This window comes from Oncorhynchus mykiss, chromosome 13, assembly GCF_057628025.1.
Source record: "Oncorhynchus mykiss isolate SJ-2025 chromosome 13, ASM5762802v1, whole genome shotgun sequence".
Classification (NCBI taxonomy): domain Eukaryota; kingdom Metazoa; phylum Chordata; class Actinopteri; order Salmoniformes; family Salmonidae; genus Oncorhynchus; species Oncorhynchus mykiss.
In genome coordinates, this window is record NC_143034.1 from 59,550,727 (window position 1) to 59,568,014 (window position 17,288).

The window sequence follows — 17,288 nt, forward strand, 5'->3', positions numbered from 1 at the left end:
CTCTCTTTCCTCATTCGGCCTCACGGTTTTGAAGGAAGACATTTCTCTGGGGTTACTGAACGCCAATTGATAAGAGAAACAAAAAGCACATCTGCAGTTTTCTAGGAATATCCAATCATAGACAGCATAAGCTCCCTGCTCTGCAGTCTCCCAGTGTCTCCAACCAGGCTCTCAGATGGGAGGAGGACCGACTGGGACAAGTGACATGCTCAGAGAGGGCCAATGACCTTTGAAACCTAGTGTCATCATCCAGCACCCCCTGCCACATACTGCTCAGTGAAACAGAGAGGCCTGGAAGGGACATGGTATGGAAACAGGCACACTTAAACCCTTCTATGACCATGACACTGCACAGGCTGACACCGCCCTGAGACAGGGGAGGACAGGCTGACACCGCCCTGAGACAGGGGAGGACAGACTGACACCACCCTGAGACAGGGGAGGACAGACTGACACCGCCCTGAGACAGGGGAGGACAGGCTGACACCGCCCTGAGACAGGGGAGGACAGGCTGACACCGCCCTGAGGTGGGGGAGGACAGACTGACACCACCCTGAGACAGGGGAGGACACTCTGACACCGCCCTGAGACAGGGGAGGACAGGCTGACACCGCCCTGAGACAGGGGAGGACAGACTGACACCGCCCTGAGACAGGGGAGGACAGGCTGACACCGCCCTGAGACAGGGGAGGACAGGCTGACACCGCCCTGAGACAGGGGAGGACAGGCTGACACCGCCCTGAGACAGGGGAGGACAGGTTGATCAGAGGAGATGTGAAGGTAATTTTAAGACCTTACATTTAGCTAGTCATTTTTCAGCATGTGTATCTGAATGTGTGTGTGTGTGTGTGCAGGAAAATATGACCCTTTGAAAGTTTGTATTGACTGCCTTTGTGTGTGTGAGAGTGTTTTAGTGAACGTGTGTATTTGCACTGTGTATCAGCCTGTCTGGCAGTGTCCCAGTAGGTACCGGAGACTCAGTAAGCCTGTTTACTTTCTCTTCTCTGTGTGTTTGCTCAGCATTGTGTTTGACAGCAGAGGTCAGAGGATACAGAACTTGGACTGGACACAGGCTTTCAAACTGCAAAGACAACAGAGATAATTAGAGAGAGTCCCAATGGCCCTCTATTCTTTTTTATGGAAGAGAGAGCAGGGACACAGAGGGAGAAAGAGAGGGAGACATTTTTGTTTTTATAGGAGAGAGAGAGGATTTGTGTGCTTTGTGATTTGGTAGAATGTTGACTTGAAAATGTATTTTGTATGCTTCAAAGTTCCCATTTGGCCTCCATTTAAGAGGAGAGTTGTGTTTGTGTCGGCAGAACAGAAGTGAGACCAAAGGGAGAGGAAGTTGATAAGCCGAGGCATCATCGCTCTCGCTCTGACCAATCAGCAGTCTGAGAGCAGAACAGCCAGACCAATCTGCCTCTTCAAAGTGACTTTAGGTCCTTGAAAAGTGCCATATAACTACCATTTATTATTATTAGTATTATTCTCTCTTTAACGATGCTCTTTGGCTCGTCGTTTTGTTGTTGTTGTTTCCCCTCTCTCTCTTTTTTATTGTCTGTGTGTGCAGAGTCTTCCCAGCCTGACTGTAAAGCCATTATCGCTCCTTTTATCATTATCAGGCTTTTATGTTGAATCCAGAGTACAGACAGGCCCAGTCCCCGGAGAGGCAGGGAGCTGCTGACTGTTGACTAGCTGCCAGGGGCCCAGACAGACACACAGGCCAAAACCTTATCATCCTCACCTTGCTGGGAGGGATTATGCAAATAAGGGAGTTTGTAGTAAAGCTCTGTATTTCCCATAGGCTTCTCTTGACAGTGTGAAATGCAGGGTAGATTACCATGAGATGGGGATCATCAACCTGTACGAGCATGTCATGTTGGTGAATGTTAGAGCTAATTGGACTACCTCATTGACACAGTGAATATGGTGAAACCATGAAACCTCAATCCCCCCACATTGGCCTTGTTATAGCATTCAATCAAGTGCCAGGAGACTGATTTATGCCCAGTCTGGCAATAATGTTAAGCAATGAATGCAAATGATGTTAGCCATGATTTCTTACAGTTTAGGCATCGAAAATGGTCTTGTTTGTTGGGATTTAGAATGAAACCAATGAGCTCTACATTTTCCTCAGTTTTAAATGTAGTAAATGAGAAGAGAGGTGCTCTGTCTGTCTCTCCAAGCGTGTGCATATTGTTCATAGTGAAGCTCAGTGAGGGGCACATTGTTGTATTTCGGTGGGGCAAAGCTTTTATGTCCTGCTTGTAACATCCCATGCCCCAGAAATGTAATTATGTCTTGTATATGGTTCTGGACAAAGCTCTTAAAACCCACGGCAGCAACAGCATTCTCCCTGTGTCCACTCTGATCCTTGCCTAAACTTTTAAAAGTGTGCTTAAAAAGTTTTCAAGGCAAAGCATTCCCTCGCCTTCCTAACCATTTCCATTCTTTTCAGCATCTCTTTAAAATGTTCCTCTTTAATCTCCTCTAAGAGGGAGAGACAATCCCTCCAAATCAAGACTTTGCGAATTTCACATGGCCTCATCCGTGTCAGGAGATTCTCCTCAGCTCCTCCTCTCCCACTTCTACTCTTCCCAACCTTAAACCCATGGCAGGCTCCTGGCTAAATATAGTCACTCTGTCTCTTACCACTCTTCCCAACTTTAAACCCATTTAATCTTCTCATCCCAGCACATTAATGATAATTCCTTAGGGAAGAGTTGTGTCTCTCTCTCCTGGTATTCTGGCTCTGTTTCTCCCACCATTTCAACATAGAAATCACTAGGTTCATTAACCACAGCTACACCATGGAGTCGTAATAATGGAAGGCTTAGTTTGCTAATTACTACATTTACTGAAACCAACGTTTCAAATGTGTGATTTTTAAATCTCTCCTTCATACCTAGTTTTTTTTAAAGCTATTGTCCTTGCCATTCTGTTTGGTTGCCAGGCAACACATAGCTGGCTTGTGTTACCTTTTAGCACAAACAACTAAGCCTATGTCTTACTAACATATACAGTGGGGCAAAAAAGTAATTAGTCAGCCACCATTTGTGCAAGTTCTCCCACTTAAAAAGATGAGAGAGGCCTGTAATTTTGAAAATTACAGGCCTCTCTCATCTTTTTAAGTGGGAGAACTTGCACAATTGGTGGCTGACTAAATACTTTTTTGCCCCACTGTATATACTGTATATATACACAGCAAAATAAGAAACTTCCCTTTTTCAGGACTCTGTCGTTCAAAGATAATTAGTAAAAATCCAAATAACTTCACAGATCTTCATTGTAAAGGGTTTTAACACTGTTTCCCATGCTTGTTCAATGAACCATAAACAATGAATGAACATGTACCTGTGGAACGATCGTTAAGACACTAACAGCTAACAGACTAACAGACGGTAGGCAACAGACGGTAGGCAATTAAGGTCACAGTTATGAAAACTTAGGACACTAAAGAGGCCTTTCTACTGACTCTGAAAAACACAAAAAGAAAGATGCCACGGGTCCCAGCTCATCTGCGTGAACGTGCCTTAGGCATGCTGCGAGGAGGCATGAGGACTGTTTGTTTCTGTCGTCGCGCCGACAGAAACAAACATCTCTCTGGTAAAAAGAAGGGCGGGGGTTGTATGCCTCATGATTAATGACTCATGGTGTAATCATAACAAGATACAGGAACTCAAGTCCTTTTGTTCACCTGACCTAGAATTCCTTACAATCAAATGCCGACCGCATTTTCACACAGCTGTGTATATCCCCCCAAGCAGATACCTCGACGGCCGTGAAAGAACTTCACTGGACTCTATGTAAACTGGAAACCATATATCCTGAGGCTGCATTTATGTAGCTGGGGATTTTAACAAAGCTAATTTGAGAACAAGGCTAGCTAAATTCTACCAGCACATTGATTGTTGTACCTGCTCGTGCAAAACATTGGACCACTGCTACTCTGTCTTCCGTGATGCATACAAGGCCCTCCCCCGCCCTCCCTTTGGCAAATCTGACCATGACTCCATCTTGTTGCTCCCCTCCTATAGGCAGAAACTAAATCAGGACGCACCCGTGCTTAGGTCTATCCAACGCTGGTCTGACCAATGGGATTCCACTCTTCAAGATTGCTTCAATCATGTGGACTGGGATATGTTCCGGGTAGCCTCAGACAATAACATCGATGTACATGCTGACTCGGTGAGTGAGTTTATTAGGAAGTGCATTAGAGATGTTGTGCCCACTGTGACTATTAACACCTTCCCTAACCAGAAACTGTGGCTTGATGGCAGCATTCGCGCAAAACTGAAAGTGCGAACCAGTACATTTAATCATGGCAAGGCAACTGAAAACATGACCGAATACAAACAGTGTAGCTATGTGTAGCTACAACAGTGTAGCTACAAGCAATAGAGACAAAGTGGAGTCACAATTCAACAGCTCAAACACGAGATGTATGTGGCAAGGTCTACAGACAATCACGGACTACAAAAAGAAAACCAGCCCGTCGCGGACATCGATGTCTCGCTCCCAGACAAATTAAACGACTTCTTTGCATGGTTTGAGGACAATACAGTGCCACTGACATGGCCCGCTCTCCATCAACGTGGCCGACTTGGCCGACGTTAGTAAAACATTTAAACGTGTTAACCCTTGCAAGGCTGTCGATCCAGACGGCATCCCTAGCTGCGTCCTCAGAGCATGCGCAGACTAGCTGGCTGGTGTGTTTAAAAACATATTCAATCAATCCCTATCTCTGTCTGCTGTCCCCGCATGCTTCAAGATGGCCACCATTGTTCCTGTTCCCAAGAAAGCTAAGGTAACTGAACTAAATTACTATCACCGCCCCGTAGCACTTACTTCTGTCATCATGAAGTGCTTTGAGAGACTAGTCAAGGATCATATCACCGCCACTCCACCTGATACCCTAGACCCACTCCAGTTTGCTTACCGCCCCAATAGGTCCACAGACGATGCAATCGCCATCACACTGCACACTGCCCTATCACATCTCGACAAGAGGAATGCCTATGTAAGAATGCTGTTCATTGACTACAGCTCAGCATTCAACACCATAGTACCCTCCAAACGTATCATTAAGCTTGAGACCCTGGGTCTCGACCCCGCCCTTTGCAACTTGGTCCTAGAATTTCTGATGGGCCGCCCCCAGGTGGTGAAGGTAGGAAACAACATCTCCACCCCACTTATCCTTAACACTGGGGCCCCACAAGGGTGCATTCTCAGCCCTCTCCTGTACTCCCTGTTCACCCATGACTGCGTGGCCATGTACGCCTCCAACTCAATCATCAAGAATGCAGACGACACTACAGTGGTAGGCTTGATTACCAACAACGATGAGACGGCCTACAGGGAGGAGGTGAGGGCCCTCTGAGTGTGGTGTCAGGAAAATAACCACTCACTCAGCATCAACAAAAGCAAGGAGATGATCGTGGACTGCAGAGGGAGCACCCCCTATCCACATCGACAGGACAGTAGTGGAGAAGGTGGAACGTTTTAAGTTCCTGCATATACATCACGGACAAACTGAAATGGTCCACCTACACAGACAACGTGGTGAAGAAGGCGCAACAGCACCTCTTTAACCTCAGGAGGCTGAAGAAATTTGTCTTGTCACCTAAAAGCCTCACAAACTTCTACAGATGCACAATCGAGAGCATCCTGTCGGGATGTATCACCGCCTGCTACAGCAACTGCACCGCCCTCAACCACAAGGCTCTCCAGAAGGTAGTGCGGTCTGCATAACGCATCACCTGGGGCAAACTACCTGCCCTCCAGGACACCCTCAGCACCCGATGTCACAGGAAGGCCAAAAAGATCATCAAGGACAACAATCACCGGAGCCACTGCCTGTTCACCATGCTATCATCCAGAAGGCGAGGTCAGTAAAGGTGCATCAAAGCTGGGACCGAGAGACTGAAAAACAGCTTCTATCTCTAGGCCATCAGACTGTTAAACAGCCATCACTAACATAGAGAGGCTGCTGCCAACATACAGACTCAAATCATTGGCCACTTTAATACATGGACTTAATAATGGTATCACTAGTCACTTTAAATAATACCACTTTAATAATGTTTACATATCCTACATTACTCATCTCATATGTATATATTGTATTTTATACCATCTATTGCATCTTGCCTATGCCGCACGGCCATCGCTCATCCATATATTTATATGTACATATTATTCCATCCCCTTACATTGTGTGTATAAGGTAGTCATTGTGAATTTGTTAGATTACTTGTTAGATATTACTACACTGTCGGAACTAGAAGCACAAGCATTTCGCTACACTGCCATTAACATCTGCTAACCATGTGTATGTGACAAATAAAATGTGATTTGATTTGTTTTAGCATCACTTTAACAGTCAAAACCTCTGTAACATCACTTAAACAGTCAAAACCTCTGTAGCATCACTTTAACAGTCAAAACCTCTGTAGCATCACTTTAACAGTCAAAACCTCTGTAACATCACTTAAACAGTCAAAACCTCTGTAACATCACTTAAACAGTCAACCTCTGTAGCATCACTTTAACAGTCAAAACCTCTGTAGCATCACTTAAACAGTCAAAACCTCTGTAGCATCACTTAAACAGTCAAAACCTCTGTAACATCACTTAAACAGTCAAAACCTCTGTAGCATCACTTAAACAGTCAAAACCTCTGTAACATCACTTAAACAGTCAAAACCTCTGTAACATCACTTAAACAGTCAAAACCTCTGTAGCATCACTTAAACAGTCAAAACCTCTGTAGCATCACTTTAACAGTCAAAACCTCTGTAGCATCACTTTAACAGTCAAAACCTCTGTAGCATCACTTTAACAGTCAAAACCTCTGTAGCATCACTTAAACAGTCAAAACCTCTGTAACATCACTTTAACTGTCAAAACCTCTGTAGCATCACTTTAACAGTCAAAAACTCTGTAGCATCACTTTAACAGTCAAAACCTCTGTAACATCACTTTAACTGTCAAAACCTCTGTAGCATCACTTAAACAGTCAAAACCTCTGTAACATCACTTTAACAGTCAAAACCTCTGTAGCATCACTTTAACAGTCAAAACCTCTGTAGCATCACTTTAACAGTCAAAACCTCTGTAGCATCACTTTAACAGTCAAAACCTCTGTAGCATCACTTTAACAGTCAAAACCTCTGTAGCATCACTTTAACAGTCAAAACCTCTGTAGCATCACTTTAACAGTCAAAACCTCTGTAGCATCACTTAAACAGTCAAAACCTCTGTAACATCACTTTAACAGTCAAAACCTCTGTAACATCACTTTGACACAGTATTGTGGCTGTTGTTAAACATAATCATCTAATCATCGTCCAGCCACTTCTGTAGTAATAAAAAAATGTCTACAAATCCAGTTGTTAAAAACCATCTACATACAGTAGATATAACACCAGCACATTTCACTGACACCTTACAGTCCAGTGTTATCTTGGAATGAGGGTGCTCAAGCTGAAGTAATGACCACCACATTCCTCCTGGACTGAGGGCTCAAGAGACAAGGTGGTAAGAAGAGATGTCAAGTCAGCAGTATTTCCCCTTGTTTTTCCCTGCAGAGAGAGTAAGTAGAGCTGCTAAAGTCTGAGAAGACAGAGGACAATGAGTAACCTGTTTGTGCAGTGTTCCCTAAGGTTACAACTGGGCAGCACTGTCAGGACGATAACCGTCCTCCCTTCTGTTCCTTAAAGCTGCAGTGGGTACAAGCATAAAACGTTCCCCTTCTGAAATGTCACTGGGTATTTTAATTTAATGTGTGACAAGTGACATCATTACTTCGCACTCCTTTGTGCTTCACCTCTGCCGATGCCTACACTTCCTCCTCCGACTGGAACACGACAATATACCTAGTTCCTCAGCTACTGCAATGTTTGGCTGGGGATGGCTGCAAATTGCTTCTCTCCTCTGTGGCAGTGGACACCCCCTCTTCTGACATCAGCTCTGATTCTCCTCTCTCTCTCTCTCTCTCTCTCTCTCTCTCTCTCTCTCTCTCTCTCTCTCTCTCTTGGTCACGACAATTTGTTGTGGCACTCTAGGCCCCTCCTTTGAAGGGAGATCTGAGGGTGCTGGCTGCTGGGTGTCAGATGCTAATCCAGCCAGGCTAATAGCTCTCTCCTCCAGGGTTAGCTGGTGCTTGCTGCTGCTGCTGTCTGTAACTGGTCTCAGCCTCAGCATCTTTCCTTCAAGATGGCTCCTCATCACTGCTTGGCTGGCTCAACCACACATATAAAGTATCAGTGGTCATTTAAGTGAATGTGTTTTCATACATAAAATAAGGTATTCACTGAAAAGAAGGAAGTGACTGATTGAATACAGCAGCCTCAACCTAAAACTGAGCTTTCTTCAAGAAACACTGTTGTTTCCACACAGACATACAGCATTGGGATAAGTGATTGTTGAACTCCTGATTGTTGACCTCCTGAGGTGCTTTCTTCAAGAAACACTGTTGTTTCCACACAGACATACAGCAGAGTGATGTTGAACTCCTGATTGTTGACCTTCTGAGGTGTTCATTTGCACATTGGCTGTAGGAGTCCACAATAATGTGACTGAAAGGCAAGTTAACCACATCTAATTCTGCCTATTTAGACAGTGCTATGTTACCCCAGGGACTCTCCATATTAGAACTCTTCTGTGGGAGAATGTGAAAGCAGGGCTTTCATTGGAGCACACGTGGCTGTAATGTTGTCTGGGCCTGGGCTGACGCAGTGGAATGGATGTCCTGATTAATTGGCAAGCTAAAAGCGAAGGCACCCACTTCCTCATTATGACCTGATAGACATGAAACAGTCACCTGTGGGATACCTTCGCCCCAGGTGTCACGCCCTGATCTGTTTCACCTGTCTTTGTGCTTGTCTCCACCCCCCTCCAGGTGTCGCCCATCTTCCCCATTATCCCCTCTGTATTTTACCTGTGTTCTCTGTTTGTCTGTTGCCAGTTCATTTTGTTTCGTCAAGTCTACCAGTGTTTTTCTCTCTGTTCCTGTCTCTTGATTTTTCCTGTTTACTAATTTTCCCAGTGTTGACCTTTCTGCCTGCCCTGACCCTGAGCCTGCTTGCCGTCCTGTACCTTTGCCCCACCTTTCTGGATTACTGCCCTTTGCCTGCCCTGACCCTGCCTGCCCTGTACCTGCCTGCCGTCCTGTACCTTTGCCCCACCTTTCTGGATTACTGCCCTTTGCCTGCCCTGAGCCTGCCTGCCGTCCTGTACCTTTGCCCCACCTTTCTGGATTACTGCCCTTTGCCTGCCCTGAGCCTGCCTGCCGTCCTGTACCTTTGCCCCACTGTCTCCAGCCGAAAGCGTACCCAAACTTAACACCCAAAGTTGTCTGTATTGCGGAACTGCCGGTCACACATTTATTCAAAAGTTTTTTCCCTGACAAGAAGTTTTGTTTCCTTTGAAAGTTTGTTTCTTAATTCCTTTGTTGTTGTTGTAATTAATTTTCCCCAACATTTTAAATACCTTGCCTGTCATGAAGCATGATGGCCTTCGTAATCATATAAGCCAGATAGGCCTATCACGTAAACTCCTCTCACTGTCAACTGTGTTTATTTTCAGCAAACTTAACATAAATATTTGTATGAATATAACAATATTCAACAACTGAGACATAAACTGAAAAAGTTCCACAGACATGTGACTAACAGAAATTGAATAATGTGTCCCTAAACAAAGAGGAGGTCAAAATCAAAAGTAACAGTCAGTATCTGGTGTGGCCACCAGCTGCATTAAGTACTGCAGTGCATCTCCTCCTCGTGGACTGCACCAGATTTGCCAGTTCTTGCTGTGAGATGCTACCCCACACTTCCACCAAGGCACCTGCAAGTTCCCAGACATTTCTGGGGGGAATGGCCCTAGCCCTCACCCTCCGATCCAACAGGTCGCAGACATGCTCAATGGGGTTGAGATCGGGGCTCTTCGCTGGAAATCACGCACAGAACGAGTAGTATGGCTGGTGGCATTGTCATGCTGGAGGGTCATGTCAGGATGAGCCTGCAGGAAGGGAACCACATGAGGGAGGAGGATGTCTTCCCTGTAACGTCAGTGAACTTTTTGCCAGTCCTGTCTGGTCCAGCGACGGTGGGTTTATGCCCATAGGCGACGTTGTTGTCTGGTGAGGTCCTGCCTTACAACAGGCCTACAAGCCCCCAGTCCAGCCTATCTCATCCCAGTCATCAGTAAGACAGCATTGGGGTAGGTGCATGTCTGACATCAATTTGTGCGCAATAATCAATTTCAAAAAATGTATGCCACATTTCCAACATCTCAGTTGGAAATGCTGATATTGTGAAGTGTAAATGTCTAGGAGCAACAACGGCTCAGCCATGAAGTGATAGACCACACAAGCTCACAGAATGGGACCGTCGAGAGCTGAAGTGCCTATCGGGTAAAAATCATCTTTCCTCGGTTGCAACACTCACTACCATGTTCCAAACTGCCTCTGGAAGCAACGTCAGCACAAAAACTGTTCGTCGAGAGCTTCATGAAATGGGTTTCCATGGTCGAGCAGCCGCACACAAGCCTAAGATCACCGTGCGGAATGCAAAGCGTCGGCTGGAGAGGTGTAAAACTCAACGCCATTGGACTCTGGAGCAGTGGAAACGTGTTCTCTGGAATTATGAATAACGCTTCACCATCTGGCAGATGCCAGGAGAACGCTACCTGCCTGGATGCATAGTGTAAAGTTTGATGGAGGAGGAATAATGGTCTGGGGCTGTTTTTCATGTTTCGGGCTAGGCCCCTTACTTCCAGTGAAGGGAAATCATAACGAGACAGTGACATTATAGACGATTCTGTGCTTCCAACTTGGAGGTTACAGTTTGGGGAAAGCCATTTTCTGTTTCAGCAGGACAATGCCCCAGTGCACAAAGCAATGTCCATACAGAAATGGTTTGTCGAGATTGGTGTAGAAGAACTTGACTGACTTAAACAAAGCCCTGACCTCAATCCCATCAAACACCTTTGTGATTAATTGGAATACTGACTGCGAGCCAGGCCTAATTGCCAATCATCAGTGCCCGACTTCACTAATGCTCTTGTGGCTGAATGGAAGCAAATCCCCACAGCAATGTTCCAACATTTAGTGGAAAACCTTCCCTGAAGAGTGGAGGCTGTTGTAGCAGCAAAGGGGGGACCAACTTCAAAGGGGGGACCAATACCAATGATTTTGAAATGAGATGTTCGACGGACAGGTTTCCACATACTTTTGGTCATGTAGTATATGTCTCAACAGGTTTCAATGTATGTGTCATGACAGTGTTATGACCATATTAAGACATGTTATGGCAAGAAGTCAGCTGTTATGACATATTATGACATGGTTATGACTGTGTCATAATGTGTTATGACACTGGGTGTCAAGTAAAGTGTTACCACCCTGTTCACATATGTGCTTTAATGACCTCCCTTCATTCTCAGGCTTTCTATCTCCCCTCTCTCACCCTCCCTCCCTCTTTCATATTATTTTCTTCCACTGGAATATTTGAGGATGAGAAAGAGCACTATGCTGTTCACTGCAGTGTAGTGTGGCATATGATCCCGTAATTATTCATTACTCAAATAACACGCCTCAGGCACTGGCGAATTTGCACAAAACCTTGTCTCTCTGTCGTCTCTCTCGAGGTGGGACTGAACCATGATGAGAACAACACAGAGATAAAGCCAGTGTGGTGGGTCATTGACTCACTATAAGCTGGGCTACAGAGGGTTAGACGGGCATTTGGGGTGTGTTCTGAGCTTCACTGTGGAGATCTAGCCTTTTTGTAGTGTCTTTGCTCTGGCCTCTATACTGTGGCTCCTCCATTATGGGGCTGATGTCTATAGCCAGGGAACAGAGGTGCACCATGGAGAATTGATCTGCGTCGGACAGGAGATGAAAGAGGAAAGGTAAGAGACACGTACAGAAGGAGCACAAGAGAAAGAATTCTAATTGAACAGATAAAGAGAGGACAAGAGGGAGGGACAGAAAGAAGGAAAGCAAGCGGCAGAGCGAGCTGGTTGGAGTGTTTCTATTCGCAATAGCAATGATTGTAGTGAGATGCAAAAAGAGAGAGAGAGAGGCAGAGAGAGGAAAAGAGGGAGCGATAGAGGCTTTGATATTGGAAATGTGTGTCTCCAGTACAGAGAACGAGCGGGGGACCCGAGAAAACCATTAAAAACGACATATTTAACTTATTCTCTTTTTCTGTCACTCAGAACCTCCATATCTCATTTTCTCTATTTTCTGCCCTGTCACCTGCGGATGAGAGGATCGATGAGAGGTGAAGGAGTTTGGTGACGACTACACACCTTTAGTTTGTACAGTCACACCGCAGGGCTGCTGGGGAAATACACACACACACACACACACACACACACACACACACACACACACACACTATTTGCAGCTCGGGATTTTAACAAAGCAAATTTGAGGAAAACGCTACTGAAGTTCTTTCAACACTTGACTGTAGTATTCACGCTGGGAAAACACCTGACCAATGCTATTCTCTCTTCCAGGATGCCTACAAGGCCCTCCCCCGCCCTTACTTCCGCAAATCAGATCATGACTCCATTTTGCTCCTCCCTTCTTATAGCCACAAACTCAAACAGGAAGTACCCATGCTAGGTCTATTCAACACTGGTCTGACCAATCAGAATCCATGCTTCAAGATTGTTTTGATCATGCAGACTGGGGTATGTTCTGGGTAGCCTCGGATAATAACATTGACGTATACACGGACACGGTGACTGAGTTCATCAGGACATGTATAGGGTATGTTGTTCCCACTGTGACTATTAAAACCTGCCCAAACCAGTAACCGTGGATAGATGGCAGCATCCGTGCTAAACTGGAAGCGCAAACCACCGTGGCAAGGTGGCTGGGAATATGGTTGAATAGTTGTTTCCTCCGTAAGGCAATCAAACAGGCAAAACATCAGTACAGAGACAAAGTGGATGGCTCAGATATAAGACGTATGTGGCAGGGTCTACAGACAATCACGGTTACAAAGGGAATGCCAGCGGACGCTGACGTCTTGCTCCCAGAAGAGCTAAACTGGAAATTCCAGTCCTCAAGGGCCTAATTGGTGTCACAGTTTTGCCCCAGCCCCAGCTAACACACCTGACTCAAATAATCACCTAATCATGATCTTCAGTTTAGAATGCAATCTGATTATTAATCAGATGTGTTTCCTAGGGATGGAGAAAAGTTTGACACCAATCAAGCCCCCGAGGACTAGAGTTGCTCCACTTCAATTTGCTTACTGTCCCAATTCCTCCACGGACGATGCAATTGTCATTGCACTGCACACTGCCCTATCCCACCTGGACAAGAGGAATACCTATGTAAGAATGCTGTTCATTGACTAGAGCTCAGCCTTCAACACCATAGTACCCTCCAAGCTCCTCATCAAGCTCGGGGCCCTGGGTCCTGGACTTCCTGACGGCCGCCCCAAGGTGGTGAAAGTAGGAAACAACACTTCCAATTTCACTGATCCTCAACACAAGGGCCCCACAGGGGTGCGTACTCAGCCCCCTTCTATACTCCCTGATCACTCCCTGCCACACACGCCTCCAACTCAATCATCAAGTTTGCAGACGACACAACCATAGTAGGCCTGATTACCAACAATGACGAGCCAACCTACAGGGAGGAGGTGAGGGACCTTGCGGAATGGTGCCAGGAAAATAACCTCTCTCTCAACATCAACAAAATGAAGGAGTTGATCTTGGACTTCAGGAAAAGCAGAGGGAGCACACCCATATCCACATTGGCGGGACCTCAGTGGAGAAAGGGGAAAAGCTTCAAGTTCCTCGGTGTACACATCACTGACAATCAGAAATGGTCCACCCACACAGACAGTGTGGGTGAAGAAGGCTTGGCCACTAAGACCCTCACAAACTTTTACAGATGCACAATTGAGAGCATCCTGACGGGCTATATCACCGCATGGGACGGCAACTGCACCGCCCGCAATCGCAGGGATCTCCAGAGGGTGGCGCGGCCTGCCCAACGCATCACAGCGGGCACACTGCCTGCCCTCCAGGACACCCTCAGCACCCGAGCCGTGGCCTGTTCACTCCACTATCATCCAGAAGGCGAGGTCAGTACATGTGCATCAAAGCTGGGACTGAGAGACTGAAAAACAGCTTCTATCTCAAGGCCATCCGACTAGCCGGCCATCCCTAGCCGGCTACCACCCGGTTACTCAGCCCTACACCTTAGAGGCTGCTGCCCTATATACATAGACATGGAAGCACTGGTCACTTTAATAATGGAACACTAGTCACTTTAATAATGTTTACATGCTGCTTTACTAATTTCATATGCATATACTGTACTCTATTCTACTGTAATTTAGTGAATGCTACTCCAACATTGCTCGTCCTAATACTTATATTCTTCTTAATTCCATTATTTTACTTTTAGATTTGTATGTATTGTTGTGAATTGTTAGATACTACTGCACTGTTGGAGCTAAGAACACAAGCATTTTCCTACACCAGTAATAACATCTGCTAAAAATGTGTATGTGACCAATACAATTTGATTTGATTTGATTTGACACACATGCAGACACATACGCAGAGAGAGAGAGAGAGAGAGAGAGACAGAGACAGAGACAGAGAGAGGGAGAGAGACAGAGAGACAGAGAGAGACAGAGAGAGACAGAGACACAGAGAGAGAGAGAGAGAGAGACAGAGACAGAGACAGAGACAGAGAGAGGGAGAGAGACAGAGAGACAGAGAGAGACAGAGAGAGACAGAGACACAGAGAGAGAGACAGAGACAGAGACAGAGACAGAGAGAGACAGAGACAGAGACAGAGACAGAGACAGAGACAGAGAGGGAGAGAGAGAGAGAGTCAGAGACAGAGACAGAGACAGAGAAAGAGAGAGAGAGAGAGAGAGAGAGAGAGAGAGACAGAGAGAGACAGAGAGAGAGAGAGAGAGACAGAGAGAGGGAGAGAGAGAGAGAGAGAGAGTCAGAGAGAGAGAGAGACAGACAGGTGTGTCAGAGTCAGTCGGTTCAATCCCCTCACTGACTAACGTTCTGCTTTGATACCTAACTGCTTGGAGCCGCTGTCAATTATGTCTCTTGCCCCCAGTGGGCTCCTGTCTACCTTCTCATCCTCTCCCCCACTTTCCCTCTCTCCCTCTCAGAAAAATGTGGTCACTGCATGACAGGGGAGATCAACAGGGATGCACTTACTCCTTTACTGTGAGAAATATTCCTCAACAAGAGATTCATTATTCACAGAAATTACAACATTTATTCCAAATTTTTACTTATTAAACCCAGAGCAAAAACAAAAAATACTCCTGGGCGAAGGAGCATAGCCATAGCCTGTGGGACACTGAATAATAACATCTGCATAGTAAGCAGTAACTTACTTATTATTATCATTATTATTATTGTGATTATCATTCCAAATAGTAGTGGTACGGGCAATAAGGGTGATGGTAATGATAGCAGTTTAATGATGGTGGTGGTGGTGGTAGTAGTAGTAATGATGATGGTCATGTAGTATTGATATAATGGTGAGGATGACAGTTAGTTAGTTATAAGTTAGGTATAGTTTCTTTTTCCATGTTTAGCTTTTTCTATTTATTGTATTTCTCCTATTGACTGTTACCGTTTTATTGTTGTTATTTACAACCATTTGATATTATTATTATTCATCATTTTATTACAATGTATATTGTATACATTGTTGCTTTGGCAATATTGATGCAATGTTCTACATGCCAATAAAGCAGCTTGAATTTCAGAGAGAAAATATCTATCTTTTCTCCCCAGACAGACTCCATCCAGGCCATTGTATCCATGGCCCCAGTCCAGTGAGCACACAGCAGATAGACTCCACAGCCTTCATATTAAAGCCACAGACAGATTACTGGGATTAAGGTGGTTCTCTGTTGTAATTGAATGGGTCACCTCATGGCTTTGTGTTTGAAATAAAATCTATTCGAACCGGGCTGAATAGCCCCAAAACTTTTTCACTCTTAAGAGCAATAATTTTCTGTGTGTACTTTCTCTCCAGTTGTCTATTACCCCTCTCATTCACTCTTTCTATCTCTTTCTCGTTATATCTCTCCTCTCTCTTTTGCTCATTGTCACACACAAACTCACTCTTTCTATCTCTCGCTCTCTTCACTCCCTATCTCTTTCTCCTCCCTCACTATCTTCCACTCTCCTTTCTCTCTCTCTCTCTCTTTCTCTCTCTCCACTTTTTCTTCTAAATATAGTTCTACTCCTCAATCTCCCTGCCAGGGTCCTTCTTAATGGCCTCTCAATAAAAGCATTAGCATGACATGTATGTCAGTCCTCAGCCTCAGGAGCTCTGTGTGTATCAGCAGGGAGGGTGACAGATCATTACTGACACGTCACTCTCAGTCCCACATAGACAAGACACACCTGTATCAGACCTTTCCACAATCAATCCTAGACTTGGAGCAGATAGTTTTTGTCCTAAAGAGAAAGTTATGATAAGTCATGACCTGTGGATGGAGTTCAGTAAAGTCCAAGCTTGGAGAGAGGGAAAGGGAGAGCGGGGGAGAAGGAGAGGGAGAGGGCGAGAGGGAAAGTGGGGGAGAGGATGAGAAGGTAGACAGGAGCCCACTGGGGGCAAGAGACATAATTGACAGCGGCTCCAAGCAGTTAGGTATCAAAGCAGAACGTTAGTCAGTGAGGGGATTGAACCGACTGACTCTGACACACCTGTCCCAGTTCTCTGTCTGCCCCTGGGTTAACGCTAGCTGTCTCTGACAGAAACACTGAGATCTCTGCTAACCGTAGATAGCCCTGCTGGTCATGCTGCTAACAAGTACCCTTGAATAGCAGTGTGTCATGACAAGTCAGTAGTTGCTAGCTAGCTAACCTGACATGTGATACAATGACTGCTAATGACATGTCATATCAATGACATGAGATTGCAGATGGCTCCATAATAAAGAAGTATCAATGAGTTGCCAGGAGCTCTCCACCGTACCAAATACAGTAATAAGAGATAGGAAATCATCCTTTTGAGTGGACTTTGATCATTTTTCAACGTGTTCAGTTCATAAAGGGCCCGAGACTTGTTCTCTCTTTTTATCCCCCCTGTTTAGTGCATTATTAGAGGAGTTTAGAGTGGGTATGAAAAGGCATGCAGCATCGGTCCCTGAATGGGAGGCCATTTTAATGATTTAATGGCGCCCTTTAGTATTAATTTCACTGTGTTGAGGAAAAACTTGTTCCAAGGATCAGGCAGAGCTCAGAACAATTTTCTCCTT

The 17,288-nt window shown here is 45.4% G+C and overlaps 2 protein-coding genes across 4 annotated transcripts in view; one reads left to right on the plus strand and one right to left on the minus strand.

Annotated features, from left to right (window-relative positions):
• Nucleotides 1-17,288, plus strand: part of LOC110486711 (acid-sensing ion channel 2) — a 445,230-nt gene that overhangs the window by 324,785 nt on the left and 103,157 nt on the right. The window lies entirely within an intron of this gene.
• Nucleotides 1,042-17,288, minus strand: part of LOC149978942 (uncharacterized) — a 37,144-nt gene continuing 20,897 nt past the window's right edge. Inside the window, exon 4 of the mRNA XM_090194537.1 lies at nt 1,042-1,081. Coding sequence (XP_090050663.1) covers nt 1,042-1,081 — 40 coding nt within the window. The remainder of the gene's footprint in view (nt 1,082-17,288) is intronic.